This window comes from Acipenser ruthenus, chromosome 3 (assembly GCF_902713425.1).
Source record: "Acipenser ruthenus chromosome 3, fAciRut3.2 maternal haplotype, whole genome shotgun sequence".
Lineage (NCBI taxonomy): Eukaryota > Metazoa > Chordata > Actinopteri > Acipenseriformes > Acipenseridae > Acipenser > Acipenser ruthenus.
This window is the reverse complement of record NC_081191.1, coordinates 102,137,546-102,159,314: the sequence shown is the minus strand read 5'-3', so window position 1 is coordinate 102,159,314 and position 21,769 is coordinate 102,137,546. Positions and strand designations below refer to the sequence as shown.

General features: G+C 38.5%; 1 protein-coding gene and 1 long non-coding RNA gene across 2 annotated transcripts in view; one reads left to right on the top strand and one right to left on the bottom strand.

The window, feature by feature from the left end:
* The window catches only part of LOC117394588 (cubilin-like), a 108,396-nt gene that overhangs the window by 86,346 nt on the left and 281 nt on the right, over positions 1–21,769 (bottom strand). The window contains 16 exon segments of the mRNA XM_059020105.1: positions 5,125–5,315; positions 7,974–8,136; positions 8,606–8,787; positions 9,364–9,598; positions 10,431–10,549; positions 11,592–11,778; positions 12,391–12,515; positions 14,614–14,709; positions 15,295–15,426; positions 16,412–16,580; positions 17,232–17,358; positions 18,227–18,330; positions 18,616–18,717; positions 19,007–19,045; positions 20,942–21,028; positions 21,276–21,405. Coding sequence (XP_058876088.1) covers positions 5,125–5,315; positions 7,974–8,136; positions 8,606–8,787; positions 9,364–9,598; positions 10,431–10,549; positions 11,592–11,778; positions 12,391–12,515; positions 14,614–14,709; positions 15,295–15,426; positions 16,412–16,580; positions 17,232–17,358; positions 18,227–18,330; positions 18,616–18,717; positions 19,007–19,045; positions 20,942–21,028; positions 21,276–21,405 — 2,188 coding nt within the window.
* The window catches only part of LOC131729857 (uncharacterized), a 23,418-nt gene continuing 2,911 nt past the window's right edge, over positions 1,263–21,769 (top strand). Inside the window, exons 1-3 of the long non-coding RNA XR_009323762.1 lie at positions 1,263–1,381; positions 16,409–16,597; positions 17,283–17,383. This is a non-coding gene — a long non-coding RNA (uncharacterized LOC131729857). The remainder of the gene's footprint in view (positions 1,382–16,408; positions 16,598–17,282; positions 17,384–21,769) is intronic.

Genomic DNA, 21,769 nt, shown 5'->3' with positions numbered 1-21,769 from the left:
CTGCTCCTCTCCCTCGGGTGGTGGTGGTGGAGGCAGAGGCAGCTCCTGTTCCTCTCCCTCGGGTGGTGGCGGTGGAGGCAGAGGCAGCTCCTGCTCCTCTCCCTCGGGTGGTGGCGGTGGAGGCAGAGGCAGCTCCTGCTCCTCTCCCTCGGGTGGTGGCGGTGGAGGCAGAGGCAGCTCCTGCTCCTCTCCCTCGGGTGGTGGCGGTGGAGGCAGAGGCAGCTCCTGCTCCACTCCCTCGGGTGGTGGTGGCGGTGGAGGCAGAGGCAGCTCCTGCTCCTCTCCCTCGGGTGGTGGTGGCGGTGGAGGCAGAGGCAGCTCCTGCTCCTCTCCCTCGGGTGGCACTGCTGGCTCCTCCGACAGCGGGGTTAGGGCTGGTGGCGGGCGTCTCCGCTGGGCTCCCTTCAGCAGCAAAAACAGCGGCTGCTGTGGAGCCTGAGCTTCACGCCCTCGTCCCTCCCAAAAAAAAATAGGGGTTTGGGCCTTCAGCTCCTCCCCTCCGGACACAGAAGGCACCGGCTCCTCCCTCTCGGGCCGTGGACGCACCGACTCCTCCCTCTCGGGCCGTGGACGCACCGACTCCTCCCTCTCGGGCCGTGGACGCACCGACTCCTCCCTCTCGGGCCGTGGACGCACCGACTCCTCCCTTTTGGGCCGTGGACGCACCGACTCCTCCCTCTTGGGCCGTGGACGCACCGACTCCTCCCTCTCGGGCTGTGGACGTTCGGGCTCCTCCCACTCGGGCTGTGGACGTTCGAGCTCCTCCCACTCAGGCGCAGGACGTTCGGGCTCCTCCCACTCAGGCGCAGGACGTTCGGGCTCCTCCCACTCAGGCGCAGGACGTTCGGGCTCCTCCCACTCAGGCGCAGGACGTTCGGGCTCCTCCCACTCAGGCGCAGGACGTTCGGGCTCCTCCTCCCCTGGCTCCTGCTCTGGGCAGTCCTCGTCCTCATGCCCATAAGCAATGCACATGGTGCACCACCTTGGCTCCCTCTGCTTCCTCCTCACTTTTCCCCCTCTCTGCCTCCTTCTGCTCACCTTCCTCCTTTGGGCTGGTTCCTCCTCCTCTTCCTGGAAGGGGCAGACAGCCACCGTGTGCCCATACACCCCGCAGGCAAGGCACCAACCTTGGTCCTCCAACCTGCCGAGGAGATCCTCCAGCTCACTGCAGCCGTCTCCCCAGTTCCAGCCTTCCATATTTTTTTTTTTTTTTTTACTTTTTCACAAAAAACAATTTTCGAAAAAAATAAAAAAAACGCCCTTTGTATTCCTGGTCCGGCTCCTGGAGGCGTTTATCCCACGCAGGACACCATATGTGACAGAGCGGTTGCAGTACTGACGTCCCGGACCAGGAAGAAGCAATACAAAAACAAAGGCAAAGGTAGGTAGGGGAAACGAGACGTGTTTGCGCTCGGGTTTTAATAATAAATCAAACAATAAACAAAACACTCTATAACAAACAAAAGGGCTCGATGGCCAAAAATACATAAAGAAACAAATACCGAGTGGTACAGCGGTAGCAGTTGCTTCGGATGTATGATCTCGCTCTAAACCGTCCTCCCGTCTCTAACTCAAAGGAAAATCTCCCCCCATTACCCTGGAGCTCGTTCTTTTAAGCTGTGGCTGGAGCCTTAATTAATTATCAATAAAACAATTACCTTATTGAGGCTCCAGCCACCTTCACACAGGTTTTTTAAATTAATAAACAAAACGAACAATAAAAAAAACACGGCTTTCCCACCGTCAAATACAAATATAATAATAATAATACGAAATATACAAATAATAATACAGGGACGAGGTGTACCCTATCACAACCCCCTGACTACAACTTGTAAAAACTGACAGTATACAGCTGGCTTATAGGCTACTCATGATAATACAAATTAGTAGTATATTAATGCAACATTTGTTGCTGGTCCCTTGAAATTCGTATTGCCGAGAATTGACTGTCCTCCTGTAAGTATAATAATTTGTCAATGACGCACCATGATCTATTTTGTGTTAACTGTCTAGGCTACTAAGTAGGCAAAGTTAATAATAATAATAATAATAATAATAATAATAATAATAATAATAATAATAATATGCTAAAATCATTTAGTTTCAATTTAAAATAATCTTTTATTCACATTGTACACCAATATGTACAAAGCAGCTGCATGATTTATTTTGTGTTACCATACCGACGGTGTACAGGCTAAAGTAAAAGTGCTCTAGGTGTTCATTTGATTTTACTACTGTACTGTAGACTGTATAGGTGTACTGTACAGATTCATATTTTTACATAATGTAATGTGTAGCCCAAAACACATTTGTGTTATTTCAGCGCAATGATTTATACATTTAAAATACATTGAGCACTATAAATGTACAGTATGTGTGTGCGATTTTATTGTATTTTTTTAAACCCAACATCTCCTTATGTCAGACAAACATATCCAGCTCAGCGAGGGGCTACTGTATGATTTTGAAAAGCTTTTTGATAGAAACACATTTTTTATTTGGGGGTGAAGGCGGTGGCCCCCACTATAGAATCTGATGGGATTAAACTGCCTTTCATTATTTATTCGAAAAAATGCCGCATGACTCTCGCAATGCTAGGGATCTCGCTAAGATGACGCAACAGATATTTAAATGAATATATTGCGGCTCTCTTTATTAACATATTTTCTCTTCGTACATACAACAAAATGTATACTTTGCGAATTGTTGCAACAGAAATGCAAATTGCGGTTTGTTTGCGCTGCAACTGTCCCATCTTAGTACATCTATCCCTCAATGTTATGAATGTCTGCAGTGCCACCAGTTTGTTTGTCCTTTTGTTTCACAGTTATTGGAGGAAACAGGCTTCATACCAGAATTCTCAAACAAAGAGTTCTCTGTAAACTTGATAATAGTTAGCATTAATCGAGATGTGTGTTCGTGTAATACCAACATTTCATAACTGTCATTCCAGTTCAAGTGGGACAAGAGAGTTTGCTTGACTTTATGTTAATGGCTTGCATCAATCATTCTTTTTTGTTCAAAACCTCGAAACAAGCTTTTAAATAAAATTTTAAAAAGAATTGTCTTGGGCGGCCCCATATAGAGATAAAGTAAGTGAAACTAAATTTTAGCAAATTATATTTTCTCACCACGTGGGGCATGACTTTCACAGCTCTTCCTTTGCATGTGGTTCTTGTATCATTAACCACAAATGGAGGAAACCCCTCCTCAGAATTCAGTCAATGCAATGTAAAATATTGCTCTTGTTTTCTGTTTTTTTTTTTTTATTGATAACCATGGTTAGTCTTTGGCCACAATTATCTTCATACTTTATTTTAAGGGCTGTTTTTTTAGTTTATTAACTGTTAACAAACATTGTTAATTTTTAGCTAAGGGTTAGGGTTAGGGTTAGGGTTAATAAAAACCTGATTTAATTTGCTAAACATTACTACAGTAACATTTGAACCGATTGCAAGCATATGATCGACTGGGTATTGATCATCCATAGGGCTCTGGTGTTTGCAGTTATAGCTGGCCTATTATATATTATTAACTAACAGTTAAAAGAAAATACATAATGTACATTAACATGTTTATTAGCTGTTTGTTAACAGTTAATAAACAAACAAAAAAATAAAACGATCTTTAAAATAAAGTGTGACCAAAATAAGTTGTCATCCTATTAGGGGGAAAATACAAATTAACAGTAACAATATATTGTTTACCTGTTTAATATCCTATTATTCTTTATAATTCTCTTTTAGTGTTTCTGTTTAGAGAATTGCTTGCCAAGCTTACTAACTAAATCCAGTACATATTGCTTCTAAAAAGACTCCTCAGGGTAATTTGTGGGGAAGCAAATTAGAACTGCACTGGATTCAGGGCACTGTGCAATGCTAATAAGCTTCCCCACCTCACTTCCCAATAATGAGCCTTGAAGAGTCTTTTCACAAGCACTCGTTCCTGAAATTATTAGTAAGCATTGTAAATAATGATTTAAGCAGAAAATAAACTAAAGAAAATCATTCAGAATAAACAGATAGAGAGAGAAAATATTAGGAAAATATAAATGATCCCTTAAAGGGGGCTAAAATGTATCACAGATAATATGGTCTTTCTGTGAAACCCTCATAGAGATCACTGACAGCCTGATCAATGATGGATCAGTTTACACTGTTCCAGCAGCAAAGGTCATTCAAAATGATCTTGACAGCATTCAGAACTGGGCAGACACATAGCAAATGACATTTAATAGAGAAAAGTGTAAGGTACTGCACACAGGCAATAAAAATGTGCATTATAAATATCATGTGGGGGATACTGAAATTGAAGAAGGAATCTATGAAAAAGGCCTAGGAGTTTATGTTGACTCAGAAATGTCTTCATCTAGACAAATTGGGGAAGCTATAAAAAGGCCAACAAGATGCTCGGATATATTGTGAAAAGTGTTGAATTTAAAATCAAGGGAAGTAATGTTAAAACTTTACATTGCATTAGTAAGACCTCATCTAGAATATTGTGTTCAGTTCTGGTTACCTCGTTACAAAAAGGATATTGCTGCTCTAGAAAGAGTGCAAAGATTGCTCTTATTGTATTACTTGTATTGTAACACTTGAATGTATTTGTATTTGCTTGCGATTGTAAGTCGCCCTGGATAAGGGTGTCTGCTAAGAAATAAATAATAATAATAATAATAATAATAATAAAGAAGAGCGACCAGAATTATCCCGGGTTTAAAAGGCATGTCGTATGCAGACAGGCTAAAAGAATTGATTCTATTCAGTCTTGAACAAAGAAGACTACGCAGTGATCTGATTCAGGCATTCAAAATTCTAAAAGGTATTTACAATGTCGACCCAGGGGACTTTTTTCGACCTGAAAAAAGAAACAAGGTCACCAATGGAGATTAGATAAAGGGTCATTCAGAACAGAAAATAGGAGGCACTTTTTTACTCAGAGAATTGTGAGGGTCTGGAACCAACTCCCCAGTAATATTGTTGAAGCTGACACCCTGGGATCCTTCAAGAAGCTGCTTGATGAGATTCTGGGATCAATAAGCTACAAACAACCAAACGAGCAAGGTGGACCGAATGGCCTCCTCTCGTTTGTAAACTTTATTATGTTCTTATGTTCTACCTCAACATAGTCGAAGCTGCAGCTGCTGTGGGACTCGAGGTCTATGTTGGTGAAGTTGAGGTAGATGAGTTCATCGGCTGGCTGCCTGATGATGTACACACACTGCCTGTTGTTGGCATAAGGATTAGGCCAGTTGGGAGAGATGATAATGCCCTCACTGTCTGCGTATGTCCCTCCGCAGCCAGGATCAGCTGGAAGATAAAGTACACAGGGGACCAACTGGTAACATCTGCTTAGAGCAATTTCAGTGCTAGCCCATATATATATTATATATATATATATATATATATATATATATATACAGTACTTTGCAAAAGTTTTAGGCAGGTGTGAAAAAATGCTGTAAAGTAAGAATGCTTTCAAAAATAGACATGTTAATAGATTATATTTATCAATTAACTAAATGCAAAGTGAATGAGCAGAAGAAAAATCTAAATCAAATCCATATTTGGTGTGACCACCCTTTGCCTTCAAAACAGCATCAATTCTTCTAGGTACACTTGCACAGTCAGGGATTTTGTAGGCATATAGTCAGGTGTATGATTAAACAATTATACCAAACAGGTGCTAATGATCATCAATTCAATATGTAGGTTGAAACACAATCATTAACTGAAACAGAAACAGCTGTGTAGGAGGAATAAAACTGGGTGAGGAACAGCCAAACTCAGCTAACAAGGTGAGGTTGCTGAAGACAGTTTACTGTCAAAAGTCATACACCATGGCAAGACTGAGCACAGCAACAAGACACAAGGTATTTATACTGCATCAGCAAGGTCTCTCCCAGGCAGAAATTTCAAGGCAGACAGGGGTTTCCAGATGTGCTGTCCAAGCTCTTTTGAAGAAGCACAAAGAAATGGGCAACGTTGAGGACCGTAGACGCAGTGGTCGGCCAAGGAAACTTACTGCAGCAGATGAAAGACACATCATGCTTACTTCCCTTCGCAATCGGAAGATGTCCAGCAGTGCCATCAGCTCAGAATTGGCAGAAAACAGTGGGACCCTGGTACACCCATCTACTGTCTGGAGAAGTCAGGTCAGAAGTGGCCTTCATGGAAGACTTGCGGACAAAAAGCCATACCTCCGACGTGGAAACAAGGCCAAGCGACTCAACTATGCACGAAAACACAGGAACTGGGGTGCAGAAAAATGGCAGCAGGTGCTCTGGACTGATGAGTCAAAATTTGAAATATTTGGCTGTAGCAGAAGGCAGTTTGTTCGCCGAAGGGCTGGAGAGCGGTACACAAATGAGTGTCTACAGGCAACAGTGAAGCATGGTGGAGGTTCCTTGCAAGTTTGGGGCTGAATTTCTGCAAATGGAGTTGGGGATTTGGTCAGAATTAATGGTCTCCTCAATGCTGAGAAGTACAGGCAGATACTTATCCATCATGCAATACCATCAGGGAGGCATCTGATTGGCCCCAAATTTATTCTGCAGCATGACAACGACCCCAAACATACAGCGAAAGTCATTAAGAACTATCTTCAGCGTAAAGAAGAACAAGGAGTCCTGGAAGTGATGGTATGGCCCCCACAGAGACCTGATCTCAACATCATCGAGTCTGTCTGGGATTACATGAAGAGAGAGAAGCAATTGAGGCTGCCTAAATCCACAGAAGAACTGTGGTTAGTTCTCCAAGATGTTTGGGCCAACCTACCTGCCGAGTTCCTTCAAAAACTGTGTGCAAGTGTACCTAGAAGAATTGATGCTGTTTTGAAGGCAAAGGGTGGTCACACCAAATATCGATTTGATGTAGATTTGTCTTCTGTTCACTCACTTTGCATTTTGTTAATTGATAAATATAAACTATTAACATGTCTATTTTTGAAAGCATTCTTACTTTACAGCATTTTTTCAAACCTGCCTAAAACTTTTGCACAGTACTATATATATATATATATATTAACCAAGGGCTATCAGAAAATAAATCAGGTTCTTTGTGAGACAAAGTATAAGGAAATCAAGGACCACTGGGTCATGCATCTTTAACAGGTTACAGGGCACCATAATGTTTACAAGAAATGTATTATGGTTTATAAACATTAAGTAAAACGGATATGTGAAAAAGCATGTGAACTTTATCATTGATATAGGTTGAAACAATGTGGCAATGAGATGCTTCATTTATACTGTTCTTGACCAGTAATGAGGCTTGACTAAGAGGATCACAGAATGTAACTGTGTACAACATTTGAAGAAACCATCACTATTCTGTGACCATAAAACAGACTGCTGTTGTGCCACAGAGTTCACAAAGAGCCCATTTAAGGGAATAATAACAAACATAATAAAAGTTCTGTTAATGTTCTATCCATATGTTAACTTTAACACAGAATTGTACATGTGCTTCAAAACCATTTAGGCTCAAGTTTTGTTTACTGGCAATGAAGCCACTGTTGCAAAACAGTTTAAAACAGTTTAAAACAGTAACCTTTGACTGTTCTTATTAAGTAAAAATGTTCCAAACGATTATTCTTATTGGACATGGATTACTTTATGATCTCACATAAATGCATATTGGCCTAAACACAAACATGTCAACAAGCTGAATTTACAGAATTTAGATGAGTAAATGAGTTCATCTAAATTGTACCTTGTTTACTTGAACTGAAGTTACCCAGACGTCATCCCAAAAGCCAGTTAATCTGCAATTTCTACTCTTACCCTGTCTTTCATAATATTAAGGCTGTACTGTAGAAATCCAAAGTAAATGCTGTAATTGCATCAATACATTAACGTTACAGTAAATTGAAATTCTTTAGACTTTAATGTTAACTTAGCTAAGCTTAGTGTATGCTTACTTCATTAACATTATACCAAACCAAGGGTACTGTCTGGCAATACTCACATGGTGACGTTGTGTAAGTGATGTGGAAGCCTCTGTCAGATATAGTGAAGTCTGAATGGAAATGGACCCATGCATAAGGCCCAGTCGTCTGCAGTGGAGGAGGGGATCCGGTGCTACAGTATTTACCAAGGGCAGCATCCTCTGGCAAGAGTCCATCTCTAAACTAGAAAAATACATAAAAGAAAGACTTTGTAAAACTGCTGGTAAATTAAACACAGACTGCAGTAAAATTTGGCCAGTAGCGCCTGTGAACCAAAAGTAATGCTTCCTTATTCTTAAAATCCATGACTAATTAAACAATTATACATAGAATGCTGTAGGCATTTCCTGATGGTGTTTTTGGGTGCTCGATACTTAAGATTCAGTAAAGGTTTTCAGATTCTAAGTGGGCTAAATGGTTTAATAGCTTCTAAAAATCTAATTGTTTGAGCCAATCTGGGAAGTTTATAGTCTGGCGATGTATTTCCAATAGTTTTCATTCACCTGTACTACATGGCTTTGCAGGAAATATAAAACATGTGTATTTTAAGAGGACATTCACAATTAGGGTACAACAGAGGGGGAGTTGTGTAAATTAAACACAATGCTTAAATCATCTAAAATCTCAAAGGTGTCTGTGTAGTGTGACTCACCTCAAGGTAGTCATAGTTACAGTTGTCATGATGTTCCAAACTCAAAGTCCCAAAGGAAAATGTAATGAGCAGGCCAGGGTTGACAGAGATAGTCCAATAACAGTCCCTGTTGGGTGGATAGTTGCCAGGGTACCCGGGTGAGTTAATGGAACCGTATGTGCCAGTCAGCTCACCACCACACTCTGAAAAGTAAAGTGATGGGAATAGACAGTCAGACAAATATTTTCAAAGTCTAATAAACAACTTGCAAAAATTGGTCTGTTTATTAAGAACCCCGTTTGTAGAATCTTATTTTTACCAGAATATTAATTCAAACTAGTTTTACAGCTTTATACAAGAGACAAAATACAACTGTCAAGTTTTACAAAACTAAATATATATAATGTTCTACACAATTTTTAATGTCAATGAATAAACTTTGATGGGACACCTGTCTCTTCACCTTTTTTGAAGTGCTGCTATACCGTCTACTGCTACTAAATATAAGTAAGCTTACTATCTGCTGTATCAGAAAAAAATGGTTTTAATTATACAGTATATAATGTCTGCATTTTCTAAATTGAAGTATAAAATCCAAACATGGACCAAGCGTTACTGAACAGAAGAAAAGGCAGACTAGTGATAACATTAAAAAGATGGATTTTACAACATAGTTTCGCATTTCTGTATTGAAGTCATTTGGGAAGTGCCCTATTTCTGACAGTGCCCAAGTGGAGACCAGAACCCCCTGCATATGGTCAATATCTCCAAATAAATACCCGGCTCCCGTGACTCCCAAGCCACTGTAAATCCACCAGCATTGATGGAGTGATCCGAGCGGAACCAAAAGTACAAGGAATTGTGGGAGCTAAAGAGCTCTGCCGGGGCGGCAGTGCCACAGTATTTGCCGATCATGAAGCCAGAAGCCGAATCCCCATCATGGATTTGCAGGAAGTCATAGTTGCAGCCTGAACTGCTTTCCAAATGGAAAAACGGGAAGGTAATACGGAGAATCTAGGAAAAAGAAAAAGATTTGAAAGCATATCTGCATTCAAGTAGCAGATTACTCCTTTTTATGCTGAAACAGTGCTTCTTCTCGATTTACACTCTCTGTACCAGCCTATTGCTATGTGCAGGACTGGAATAAATGTATTTTATCTTTATAAGATTGTCTACCTGTAGTAGGTAAAATCCCGTAATATGAAATGACTGATGACTCCACTCGGTAGCAGTTCAAGAAGCTTTAATACAATGCACAAGGGAAGAGCAACAGTGGTCACAGGAACACACTCTCTCTTGGTTATTGACAAGGTAGCACAATATTTATACAGGATTAGCGTAGCAACAAGAGGCAAATTAACACGTCAGCATGATTATAGAACTTTCTCAAAGATGAAGATTCCCTTATAAGGGGTTGTTTTTAATTAAGCAGTTTCGCCTCAAAGTAGACATAACAGCGGCCTACCTATATCCCTTTTATCTCTTGAGAAACACATTTCAAGCAATTCTCACTAGAACGTACTGTGCTCAGAACACCACACAATTGTCCTTAACCCTTTAGATATCACATCACATATTTGCTGCCTCTTCAATCTAAACAATGTTGGACCTAAATACAGTGCAGCCTTCAATTAAATCATAAAAAGAATTAGGGCACTGACTGGCAATTTATAGTGAGCTTAACTGATTTTAACTGTTACAGCCCTACTTATTTCTAAAATCAAAAAGTTAAAACATGTTAAGAAAAAATACATTTTAAGAACCACATTTCATAGCTTAAGGTTTTGTGATGCAGCAAGCTGCTCTAGAGAGGTTCTGAAATGTTACTCTGGGGCACTTCACATACCTTGTCTGAGTCGGTCCTGATAACCCAAGCACAGCTGACCTGGTGATCATACTCGTCACTTCCAGGAGTGTTGGGATAGCTGAATGTACCTGCCAAGCCATTGAGATATCCACCACACACTGCAAACAAACAACAGCATCAACTGAATCATTTACAGGGGTGGCAGTAAGACTCCTATTGTATAGCAGTTTCACCCATTCCAGGTTTTACAACAATATTGATTAGCCACAGTACATAGGTAACAAATTGGGAAGTATTAAGCTTATAGTAAAACCAGGGGGTCCCCGAGTGGCTCATCCAGTTAAAGTGCTGCCGCTGGGAGTGCAGGATGAGTCACACAGCACCCTACAGCAAACCCTACTGGCGAGACACCGAGCACATTCAGAGTGGATAAGAGGCAGGGCTGGTCTCTGTTCTCTGGGATCGGTAGCCCACCAACCTCTGCTCTGGATTGCTTGGCGTAAAAGCGATTCTGACTTTAGGCTTGTGAGATTACAGGATGCTCACATGCCCTCAAACATAATTGGACATTCCAAATTGGGGCAAAAATAAATAAAAATAACAATTAGTCACTAAAAACCGTATAGTAAAACCAGGAATGGATCAAGCTGCTATGCAACACATCTTATTTCCATCATTTACTTAAACTCAAGAACATATTGTAAGAGCGGTTCATAACAAGAGGGTCCTCGCTGGGATTTTGTCATGACTGGCTCTCTGTAATATAACATAACATAATTTTATGTTATATATCATCGACTAAATCTAATTTAATTAGTTCATAAGTCAAAATAATACAATAGTCAAAATAAAACAGTGACTAGAACAGTTTCATACAGATGTGCTTTTACTTGGTTAGCCACCGATGACCCATATAATTTCATGCAGATGTCGTTTAGATTAGGGAGCAGAATCATTCAACACTGGTCGCAGAAACTTTTCAGAAAAATCTCATATACATTTCCTGTTTATAGTGAAAAAGTCTACATATAATTGTATTTCTAGAATATATTAGTACTGGCTTTTTTGCAAAGAGGGGTCGTGGCAGACACAAGTCACTTCAAGGGGTCCCAAGTAGAATTTTCTTTCAGAACCGTTGCACTAAACTATATCCTTAGTTGATGAACGATGTTACTTATTCAATGTCACAGTATGTAGTACCTTGCTGAGGGGTCTGACACTGTGGACCAGTCCAAGACTGGGTACAAGTGCAGGTGTAGCCGTTGATGCCATCAGTGCAGGTCCCCCCGTTCTGACACGGGTTGCTGGTACATTCGTTAATATTCTGGTTACAGGTAGCTCCAGCCCATCCTGGATCACAGTTGCAAATATAACCTGATGTAGTGCTCTTGAAAATAAAAAGTGAAATATTTAACAAAACCTTCAAAAACACAGTTTTTTATGTTTATTCCAAAAACTCAACGACATTTTGTAAGGAGGACCGCTATTAGCTGTTTATCACTACCAAAACACCAAACTTTAATTCACAGCTTTTTTAAAGATAGGGTTGGTTTTTTTTTGTTCCTCTCTGTGAACTTTCTCTAAGATGTTTTGGGGTTTTGAAACAGTAGAGAGAAGAGAATACTAAAACTTAAGTTTACCTTAAAAAATATTTTACTTTAGGATATTGCAGTTTAGTCACATGGCATGCCTATTCAATTACATAAAATTAAACTCATTGTCAATTAAAAACTAAATTTCAATAAAATCATAAGGAAATGGATATGCTATCTCACCTAAACAGTCCAAAATATTGAAAACATCTTTCATTTTAAGAATACTGGTATTTAATTTTTTTTTTAACTATAAACTATTAAAAACTATTTTTTGTGACTCAACATCTGTCCTGCAGCGTTATAAAAAATAACATAATATAATAACAATTAATATATATATATATATATATATATATATATATATATATATATATATATATATAGACACACACACACACACTCACAATGCACTGGCCATTCACACAAGGGTTCTGTTCCTGGCAGATGTCACTGAAAGGAGCACAGCCACTCTGCCCATAACCGTTGCCAGTATATCCAGGAGGACACACGCAGGTCGGGAGGTTACTACCTAATAGGAAGAAAAGGACCTGTTGTTTATTTTTTTCAGTTATTTCCAGTTTATACTGAAAGCATCAAAATATAATTGCTTTTCTATAAAACGTTTGATAACCGTTGCACTGCAGTACATCCTTCCTTGACTTGATATATTACTTATTCAGTGTACAGTAGTATGGGGTACCTTGCTGAGGACCTGTACATTGACTGGTTAAAATGTGAAATTAAACGTGACAAACTCTCAATGTTATGAAAAACGGTGGGTTACGAAACATTCAACCTCTAAGTTTCTTACTGCTATTTATTTTGTAACGTATACAAGAACAAACACTTTTTTGGTCCACAAATTTGAAAATATTGGAAACAGTGAACTAGTGGAGGGCCCTTTTCCAGCACAGTACATGTATATAAGGCCTGACCATGACTTAACACATTTGTGAATATCACATTGTGAAATAACATGTGATATGTACACTGTGTATTAATGCATTTTTGCATAACACCACCTATACAATGAAGAAATCCTTGACAGATGGAGTTACTACTGCTGTAGATTCTTCAAGAACCTCAAGAATATGTGGTAAAGAAAGAGCAAACAATACCAAGTTCCATTACAACTTAATGAGAAGTTCTGAAGATATAGGTACAATTGTAACATACGTTTTGAGTACGTTGAATGAGATATATCTAAAAACGCGACTTAAAGTATGTTCATACAAGTGCCTCCACTATCCGCTGTCAACTAAGTATCTGTAGCTGTGCATATTTACCAGATTATATTGAACTTGTTATTCGCACTTGACAATACTTTAATCAGATAATTAGTATTGTTTCATTGCCCCTCTATCTTCTTATCATTCCAACAAAGATACCATGCTTTTGTCCTCCAAAAATGATTGCAAAAAACAGATAGTATAACAGCCATTTACAGTGTCTTATCTTGATGTATTCTCCACCTTTACAGCTTACTTGAACTGTTTGTAATTTAAAGGATTTATTAGGGATGCAACGATAATCGGTAGCCTATCGGCATGGCATGGATATAAGGGAAAAAACACAATCGTCTATCTCCAGTTTTTGTTATTTTAGCTGATAAAGTACACCGACATTCATGCTTGAATTTCTTCCAGCACATAATTTAATGTTTGGTTTGGCATGCTTACTAATGATGCAAGAACACAGTCATTTCCCTTGCAGTACTGTGTACCATTCAATCAACCTGCAGTAAATATATCTCAAAAGAGTGGTGTTCTGAAGACAATAATAGGATTGGCGAGTTGCGTGCAGCAGAACAGACTTGATGCTACATTAAATCCAACGATGAACTGTGAGTAGAATATTATTCTGATGCTTAAAAAAAAAAAAAAAAAAGGTTTTAGGTTGAATCCTAAATAACATTCATGGTTTAAGTTATTATTATTATTATTATTATTATTATTATTATTATTATTATTATTATTATTATTATTATACAATGTACTTCAAAAGGACCTTTTGTAATTTCTGTTCTTGCTTAATCTGCATTGGTTGCGGGTGTTATTCGGTGGCATTTTGAATCAGAAATTGATTACTGTGCCGTCTTTTGTTAACTAAATTTTGTAACCGGCAATGTAATATTTTTTATGACACCTTTAAGATGTGCTGCATTTTTAAGCAGTATATGCTTAAAATAAGAATTTAATAAAAGTTGTTATAGTTGACATTGGGTAGGCTACATTTTCTTTTCTACTGTACAGTATAAGCAGAAGTTATAATATCGACAGCAAGTTGCTCTAAAATGTCCCATTATATATTTTTTTACCAGTACAAATGCAAAATGTTATTTTTGTGTGACTGTTGTAAAATACATGTATAAACTGCTGTCAATTTAAATGTATAAACTGCTGTCAGTTTAAATATAGGCCATATACTAGTAGTTGTTCTTGTTCTAGTAGTTTACAATAGCTTATCTGCACTATCAATTATTATCAGTATCCAATCGGTATCGGCCCATATGGGTAGATAATCATCAGCTATCAGTATCGGCCAAGAAAATCTTTATCGGTGCACCTCTAATATATATATACTATATATATATATAATACATTTAACAGCATAAGACACGAGTGTACCTGGATTGCTTGCACACGAGGCCAGTGGGTGACATCCACCATTATTCACAGAACAGATGTCAGCCTGAGTGCAGACTCTGCCGTCTCCCTCGTAACCTGGTTACACATTAGGGAAAAAAATAGATTAGGGGTCTGTGTAAGTAGTAATTTACGCTGATAAAGTACAGCTAATCCCTAATAGACCACATTGCGGGTAACAGCCATCATTAATCACAGAAATTGCACTCTCACTTACCCCATTACATAGTTACACATTCAAATGAACACATATGAATGAGATTTGTTTAAAAAGAGAACAGATGATCCTTAACCCTATATTGCTGTGTCTTGTTTTTTTTTTTTTTTTTTTTTAATCTCTATTGTATTTTTTTGTAACTTGTCCCATAAATTGGGGCCAGACTCCGCTGGTCAGATGTAGCTGCGCAGGAGTCAGGCGTTTTTGGTTGTGGTTATTTCAGAAAAAAAAATACAATAAAATGAACACATAATGTTTGTATTTATGGGTCTAGCAGACCAGAAAGAGGGATGTGTTAGTGCATCTTCATTCACACAAAAAGGCCAACCCTAGACAGCATCAGAGGAAGCAAAGAGAGAATGGAGATTTGCATATCAGACTGGAAGCTATTAGTTTTGCCAAACAAAACACTTTCCCTGATGATACTGTACAGAATCCATTCCTACCTGGGGGGCATTGTCCGCAATGGAAGGATCCCATCGTGTTCAAACACTGAACCATTGGAGACGTGGAACATCCACCATTGTTGCTGTCACACTCATTGATGTCCTGGCAGCTGTAACCATTCCCTTGCCAACCTGGAACACATTGGTAATGAAGTAAGGAATGAACGGGTCTGTAAGATATAAACTACACCAAATAAATGAGAAACAATAATGCAAGCAACATGACAATCAGTCAGGTGTGGACCCTGTATATACTGTGCACGGTTTAGCAGTTTTATATAGCTCCTCTAGAATGCTACTGTACCTTAGCAAAAGAACCATACTACTGTATACAGAATCTGAGTGTACACAAAGTATATGACATCCATCCCTAAATAACATGTAGAAATAAAACAATATGTGAGATATTGCAAGCTTTTCTCAAAATATTCCGGTATGTCACACATTGAATTAAAATTCAGAAAGCACAGAATACAGGTTCTGTTAAGCAAGGAACATATTTTTAAATGGTTTATTAATGTAAAAATGTTGTGTTCAAAGCAGGCAATAGTTCTTTGCAATATAAGTTGTTTGATTCGGTGGCATCGGCATGTGGGATGCCTTACCTTTATAAACTTTCCCAGGCTAACCTCAGTAATAAAGCATGTAGAAAGATTTGTAAAGATTTTAGAACAAATGTAAGCAGAAACTTCATAGTTGTTCCTTTTTTCAGGATAAAGGGACGAGTTTCTTTATGGTTCATTTAAAACAGATCTCTCATGGATTGTTTCCCTGTTCTTAACCAGCACCAGAGAAGAGTGTGCTGTATTATAATCATTCCCAGTCTAGCCATCCTTCTACAGCTTAATGGTGCAGGGCCATCTCTGTGGTGTGTCACATGCTGATTTTTAATGGGATTATTCCATTGCTGGTGTCCATTTCCTTGGGGGAACAATGGCTATCCCTGGTCCTATTGGCTAAATATTTACAAACAGGACAGGGTTTAAATCCTATCCTTCAGGCAAAACAACCCTTTGAGACCACAGTAGCCATTTAAGAATATTTTAGGCCAAGACTATGAAACAACGCTTTCCATTCGGTCAATCCCTCAATTGCTGTGCTTCTATCCCTACAGTACCTGCTGGACAGGGCCCACAGTAGTAGGAGCCCATGGTGTTGAAACACTCGACGGGAGGGTTGGTTGAACAGGGCCGGTCCGGAAGGCTGCATTCATCAACGTCAGCTGTGCAGGCCGGGCTACCAGGGGGGGACATCCAGCCATTGTCACAGATACACTTGTATTTGGGCTTGAAACAGAAAGAAGGTATGCAGGTTTTATAGTGTGTCACGCACACCAATAAAGCAATCATTAATATCTATTACACCACATACATCTACTAATTTAGTGAATATTTAAATGCAGTGCTGTTTGCGATGCTCGTCTCAAATTCTTGGAAATACACACTTCATGACAGGCCCATATTTGAACGTCTGAGTTCTTAGAGGCTGCTGGAGATAGATTACCCAAATGAAGCGTGGCTCTTTCAAAACCAAACATTTGAGACAAGAACAACACTGCATTGAAGGTAATATTTACTACCTTCATTTATTAGTGTATAGCCTTTAAACTCGTTTGTTTCATGCTGCAATATAAGCACAGATTTACATCAGACCAGTTGCATGGAAGTCCCTAACCCTGGTTTGTTTTCTACACTGTTTCTGATGCCCACAGTTTAGATTCACCTTCTGCTTGTTCAACGTGACTATCTGTGGTATGTGTGGGAGCTCCTTACAGAACACTTAAAGCAAAACTTTAGGATTTATAGTGGCTTTTCCATATGAATTTTGTATTTAATGATATATTTACAATTAAGCCAATGAGATATTCACAATCTCATTGGCTTAATTGTTTGTTTTTGACAATCCAGTTGTATTTTGGGTGGCAGTGCGTGGGTTACCTGTCCCGGCTGCACTCTGTCTGAATCAATGCAGATGCCGTGTTCACACAGAGCCTGGGATCCACCCTGACAGTCATCATAGCGGGAAGTGCAGTGTGGACCGTACCATTCTGCAGAGCAGACACAGCTGGAAGATTCCAAAGACACAGAAAGTAGGTGTGTGTCAGGAGCAATGCAAAGTGACTAATGTGTTAAACAATCTGTCAAGTATTCAGTTTGTAACATTTTCTTCTTCCTTTCCTGGCATGGATCACCATCATTTTAGAGGTCAAACATTTCACTTTTAATGAAAAGATGGACAATGGATACAATTAAACTGTCAGGAACAATCAATAAATATTATTGATACAAAGAAAAACATGCCAAAATCTTTCAAACCATTAGTGAAAACGTGGTGGTTGGTTGTCAGCCAAAAAGTAGAGGAAAACACTATACAAATACACACTGACAAAACACATTGATTAAATGATAGTTTTCTCTGGCATTCTTTGTAAAAAGCCTTCCTATCTTTGGCTGAGTGCCTGCAGGCCCTCATAAAAACCTATTAGTCCTCTGCTTACTATTTTTTGCCTGTGGGCAAATGTGATTTTGTCACATTTATCATATTGGATTTTTGTTTTTATGACCTTTTATAACAGTATATTATATAAACTGTGAGGGCAAGCAGGCATAATAATAAGAACATAACATGCAGTAAAAGTAACTGTTTCCAATACAAAATGCATGTACCCATGTAGGTACTGTATACATTTTTTGTCATTCTTGAGAAAGCTGTTTTAAATGAGCCAAATGATATGTTGATATTTCATATGCAAAAAGTGTTTCCTCCAGAATTCGACAGCACACACACACACACTACAGCCAAGAACCCAAGTCTTTTCCAAGATGGCTGAACTCCCAACCACAGAATGTTTTTCATAATTCACGACAAGCTATGCAGTAGGTCTCTGTGTATCTAGCTGTGCTAAACAAGTCAGTTTAACAGAAGGGATTACTTGTATCCTCCTGGGGTGTTAGTGCAGGTCCCTCCATTCTGGCAGCCTAGTGGTGTTCCAGCATAAATCTGACATTCGTTGACATCTGCTGAACAAATTGGCCCCTAAAAAACACACAAATAACAATAGTGAATGAATTATCAGTGGATTAATAGAAAAAATATGTACCAAGTAGAACCACACTTGTGTTCGGTATTAAAGCAATGACATATATTTTGAACAATTTAAGCAATGGTTAAAAAATAATAATTGCCAAACTTTTCAATGACCCTGTTGCATATCCATCCACACTCACCCAAAAATGTAACTTATCAATAGAACATACTGATAACCAGCATAGTCCAGGGAATTGCTGTTACTAAGTCTATATGCAGTAATGGAACACTCACCTGCCAGTTGTTTGGACAGATGCAATAGAAAGCATCCAACAGGTTCAAGCATGTTCCAGCATTCTGACATGGATTGCTGCCACAGTTCTTTCTTTGCACAGTCTGAATTAAAGAAAGAGGAGGAAATAAGTATAATTTAGGATTTTTTAATTTCCAAAATTATGATTTAGGTTGTGTCACTTATGAACTAGTGTTCTTATATATAAAACCAGATTATTATTATTATTATTATTATTATTATTATTATTATTATTATTATTATTAAAATGTTTTATTTTTTTTAATATGAACAGTACACATTAAACAACTAATTAATGACAATAAAAAAAAAAAACACTCCATCACATTTATGTCAATAAAATTTATTAGTAAAGGTAAATCGCATCATTACCTGCTCTAAGGTCTGTACCTTTCCTTCCAGGCTTGTCAACTGAAATTGAAATATAATGTTAGTGACAAATTTGACACATTGTTAATATGTTTTGTATTTCTTTTTTTTTTTCTTTTTTTAAACAGCCCCTAAAAAGGTAGAATATCCCCACACTGGTTTAAAGTAATCCCCTTACCAATCATTAAGACTGAAGATCAAAGAGGACTTAGAAATAGATGGTACCAAGTTATTGATCTCTGTAGGCCAGGCTCAGTCTGGGAAATCTCAGTGTGGACTTGTCAAGACACCTGAACAGCACGTGTTACTGGGCAGTGAAGCGACTCGGCCCTATTAGATTTTTGCTCCCTAACCATGTGGGAGCACAAAAGCTAGAGCACCATTCCTGTGGGTCCCTGTCAAGATAAGTGACTCGGGGTGAGCTGGAGTCAAACCATTCTTACAAGACTCGCACTGCACTTCCGGCTGCAGTGCTTTTACTACGAGACCCGCTGATGATCCAAAAATGCAGCCTCTTTACATTTCTCGGCTATACAATATCTTGGAAATGTCATTCATAACCCCAATGCTGTATTCATCCACACTACAAGCACGTGTCTAACAGAGTGGAGGCTGGGTTTACAATAGAAAGGGGAGGACATGAGTAACAACAACTAAAAAGTACCTTTAGGGTAAAACAGGTCAGCTGCTTTCTAAGAGAGTACAACCAGAGCTGACACTCTACCGAGGTCAAACTTAGGTTTCAAGCTATAGCTGGCAGTATTTATATGACTACTTGGTATTTACTATTCAACCTCCAAATCTATGTTACACAGCAAACCAACAGAGAAAATTAAGAAGTATTTTGTACTTTACAAGAATTTTTACATGACCATCAGCATTGATGATGCAAAAAAAAAACAACCGAGGACACGACCTTGGTGTCCTCATAGCTAGTTACTGCCATGCACACAAGACAGAAGCACCAGCTTTAAGCCTCTTAAGGGCGAGTTCAGTACAATACTGAGTTGATTTATACTATTTCCTTGTTCTATGGCACAACGTTAACAAAAAAGCCAAAATCCAGTTGTCGTTAACATTTAACAAGCCTGTCCGTAATCGTACTGTATGGAGTCACCTACCCTGTACTGTATGCATCCCCAGTGAGGGATAAATCAAAATGCATACATGCATACAGTGCTTCTGTAAAAAATGATTGAGCAGCAAATACTGGTGCTGTATAGAGAGAAATATTCACCAAAGCTATTTAGGGATTCTGAATAGCTGTAAACTGCAGAATTACATTTAATCTATGCGATAAATCTAATTATATCCTATCATTCGAGAAGAGGTCAGATGGGCAAAGTTGTTTGCAGAATATGTCTTAATGCCCAAGCTGTAAAAAAAATGATTTAAAAAATAGCTGACATGAACAGATGGATCACATGATGGACACTGTTATAATATGTTCTATACTGCTGTAATAAACATGTAATACATGTTTATGGGACACTGAAAACATCAGTTTGCAATGGTTGAGCACTTCTCGCTCAGTCACATGCTTATAGTCCAAAGGCTCCCTTGAAACTTCAAATGCCTTCTAGAAGCATATTTTTCTAAAGACACTGTTGGATATTACTTTAAGGACCAAGCTTGCAGGTGAACAAACATAAACTCTATCCAGCACTGTAGTGGCACACAGCTATATCAGCCATAAAAAAAAAAAAAAAAACACCACAAATACCCAATGGTTTTCTTATTTTTATGACAAACAAATAAAGAAAAAGTCAGTATTTTGTAGTCTTCATAGGAGCGTTTTTCAATACTAAAGGGTGATAGAGTATTTGCTGTGTATTGGATACGTACTGTATTGCACACTGCTTCAGATTTTGCAAGCCACCAGTATATTTCTGGTTTCATAACCATAATTGGTGCAGTGTCACACTGACAGACACTTACCCTTGTATTGAGTTGGTTGATTTGGTTGGAAACATTTTGAGAACCAGTATTTTTAATTGATGTGATGTCATCTTGGTTTTTCTTGATCTAAAGAATAATAACAAATAATTAAATAAATAAAAATTGGTACTGGTATTATAAAATTATGTCCGAATCCTAAAATTCTTGGGGATGCAAAACCTTTGGCCATAGCTGTACATTTAAAGGTGTAAAGCACAGGGGTCTTAGTAAACCTCAACGAAGCCTAAGCAGCTACATTTTAGCCAAGTATCACATTTAACTGCAGAGCACCCCTCTTTTATTTATACAAATACTTCCCAATGTTTAGTCTTACCTGATTCAAAAGTTGTGTCAGGTCCTGATCATTTATTCTCACGTTTCCGGATGACCCCGTCTTGAATTCTATGTTCTTGTAATTCCCGGTGTGGAAAATTAAATTCCCGTTATCTGAAGTCATGCGGGGCCTTTTAAACAAAGGATTATTAATGGCCAGTATGCATTACACAATTCGAAAAAAAACATACATGCTTTTATTTTCATGATTCAACTGAAACTGAATTCCATTAAAACATAGTGTGCAAACTTAGTAGAACACCCCATTGCTTCTGTAGCTTTGGTATGTTATGCATATGAAATCAAACCACTGGAAATGAATCTTGGAAAATTGTCAAAATAGGCTAATTAACAATTGTATTTTAATAGACCAAACATGCAATTAATTTAAAATAGTAAGAAAAAGGGAACACAGCCACAAATGGTAAAATGCATGAGACTTTTTAGAAGTTGTTTAAGATGCCAAATTAAAGCACAAAGTGGTTGAACATTTTC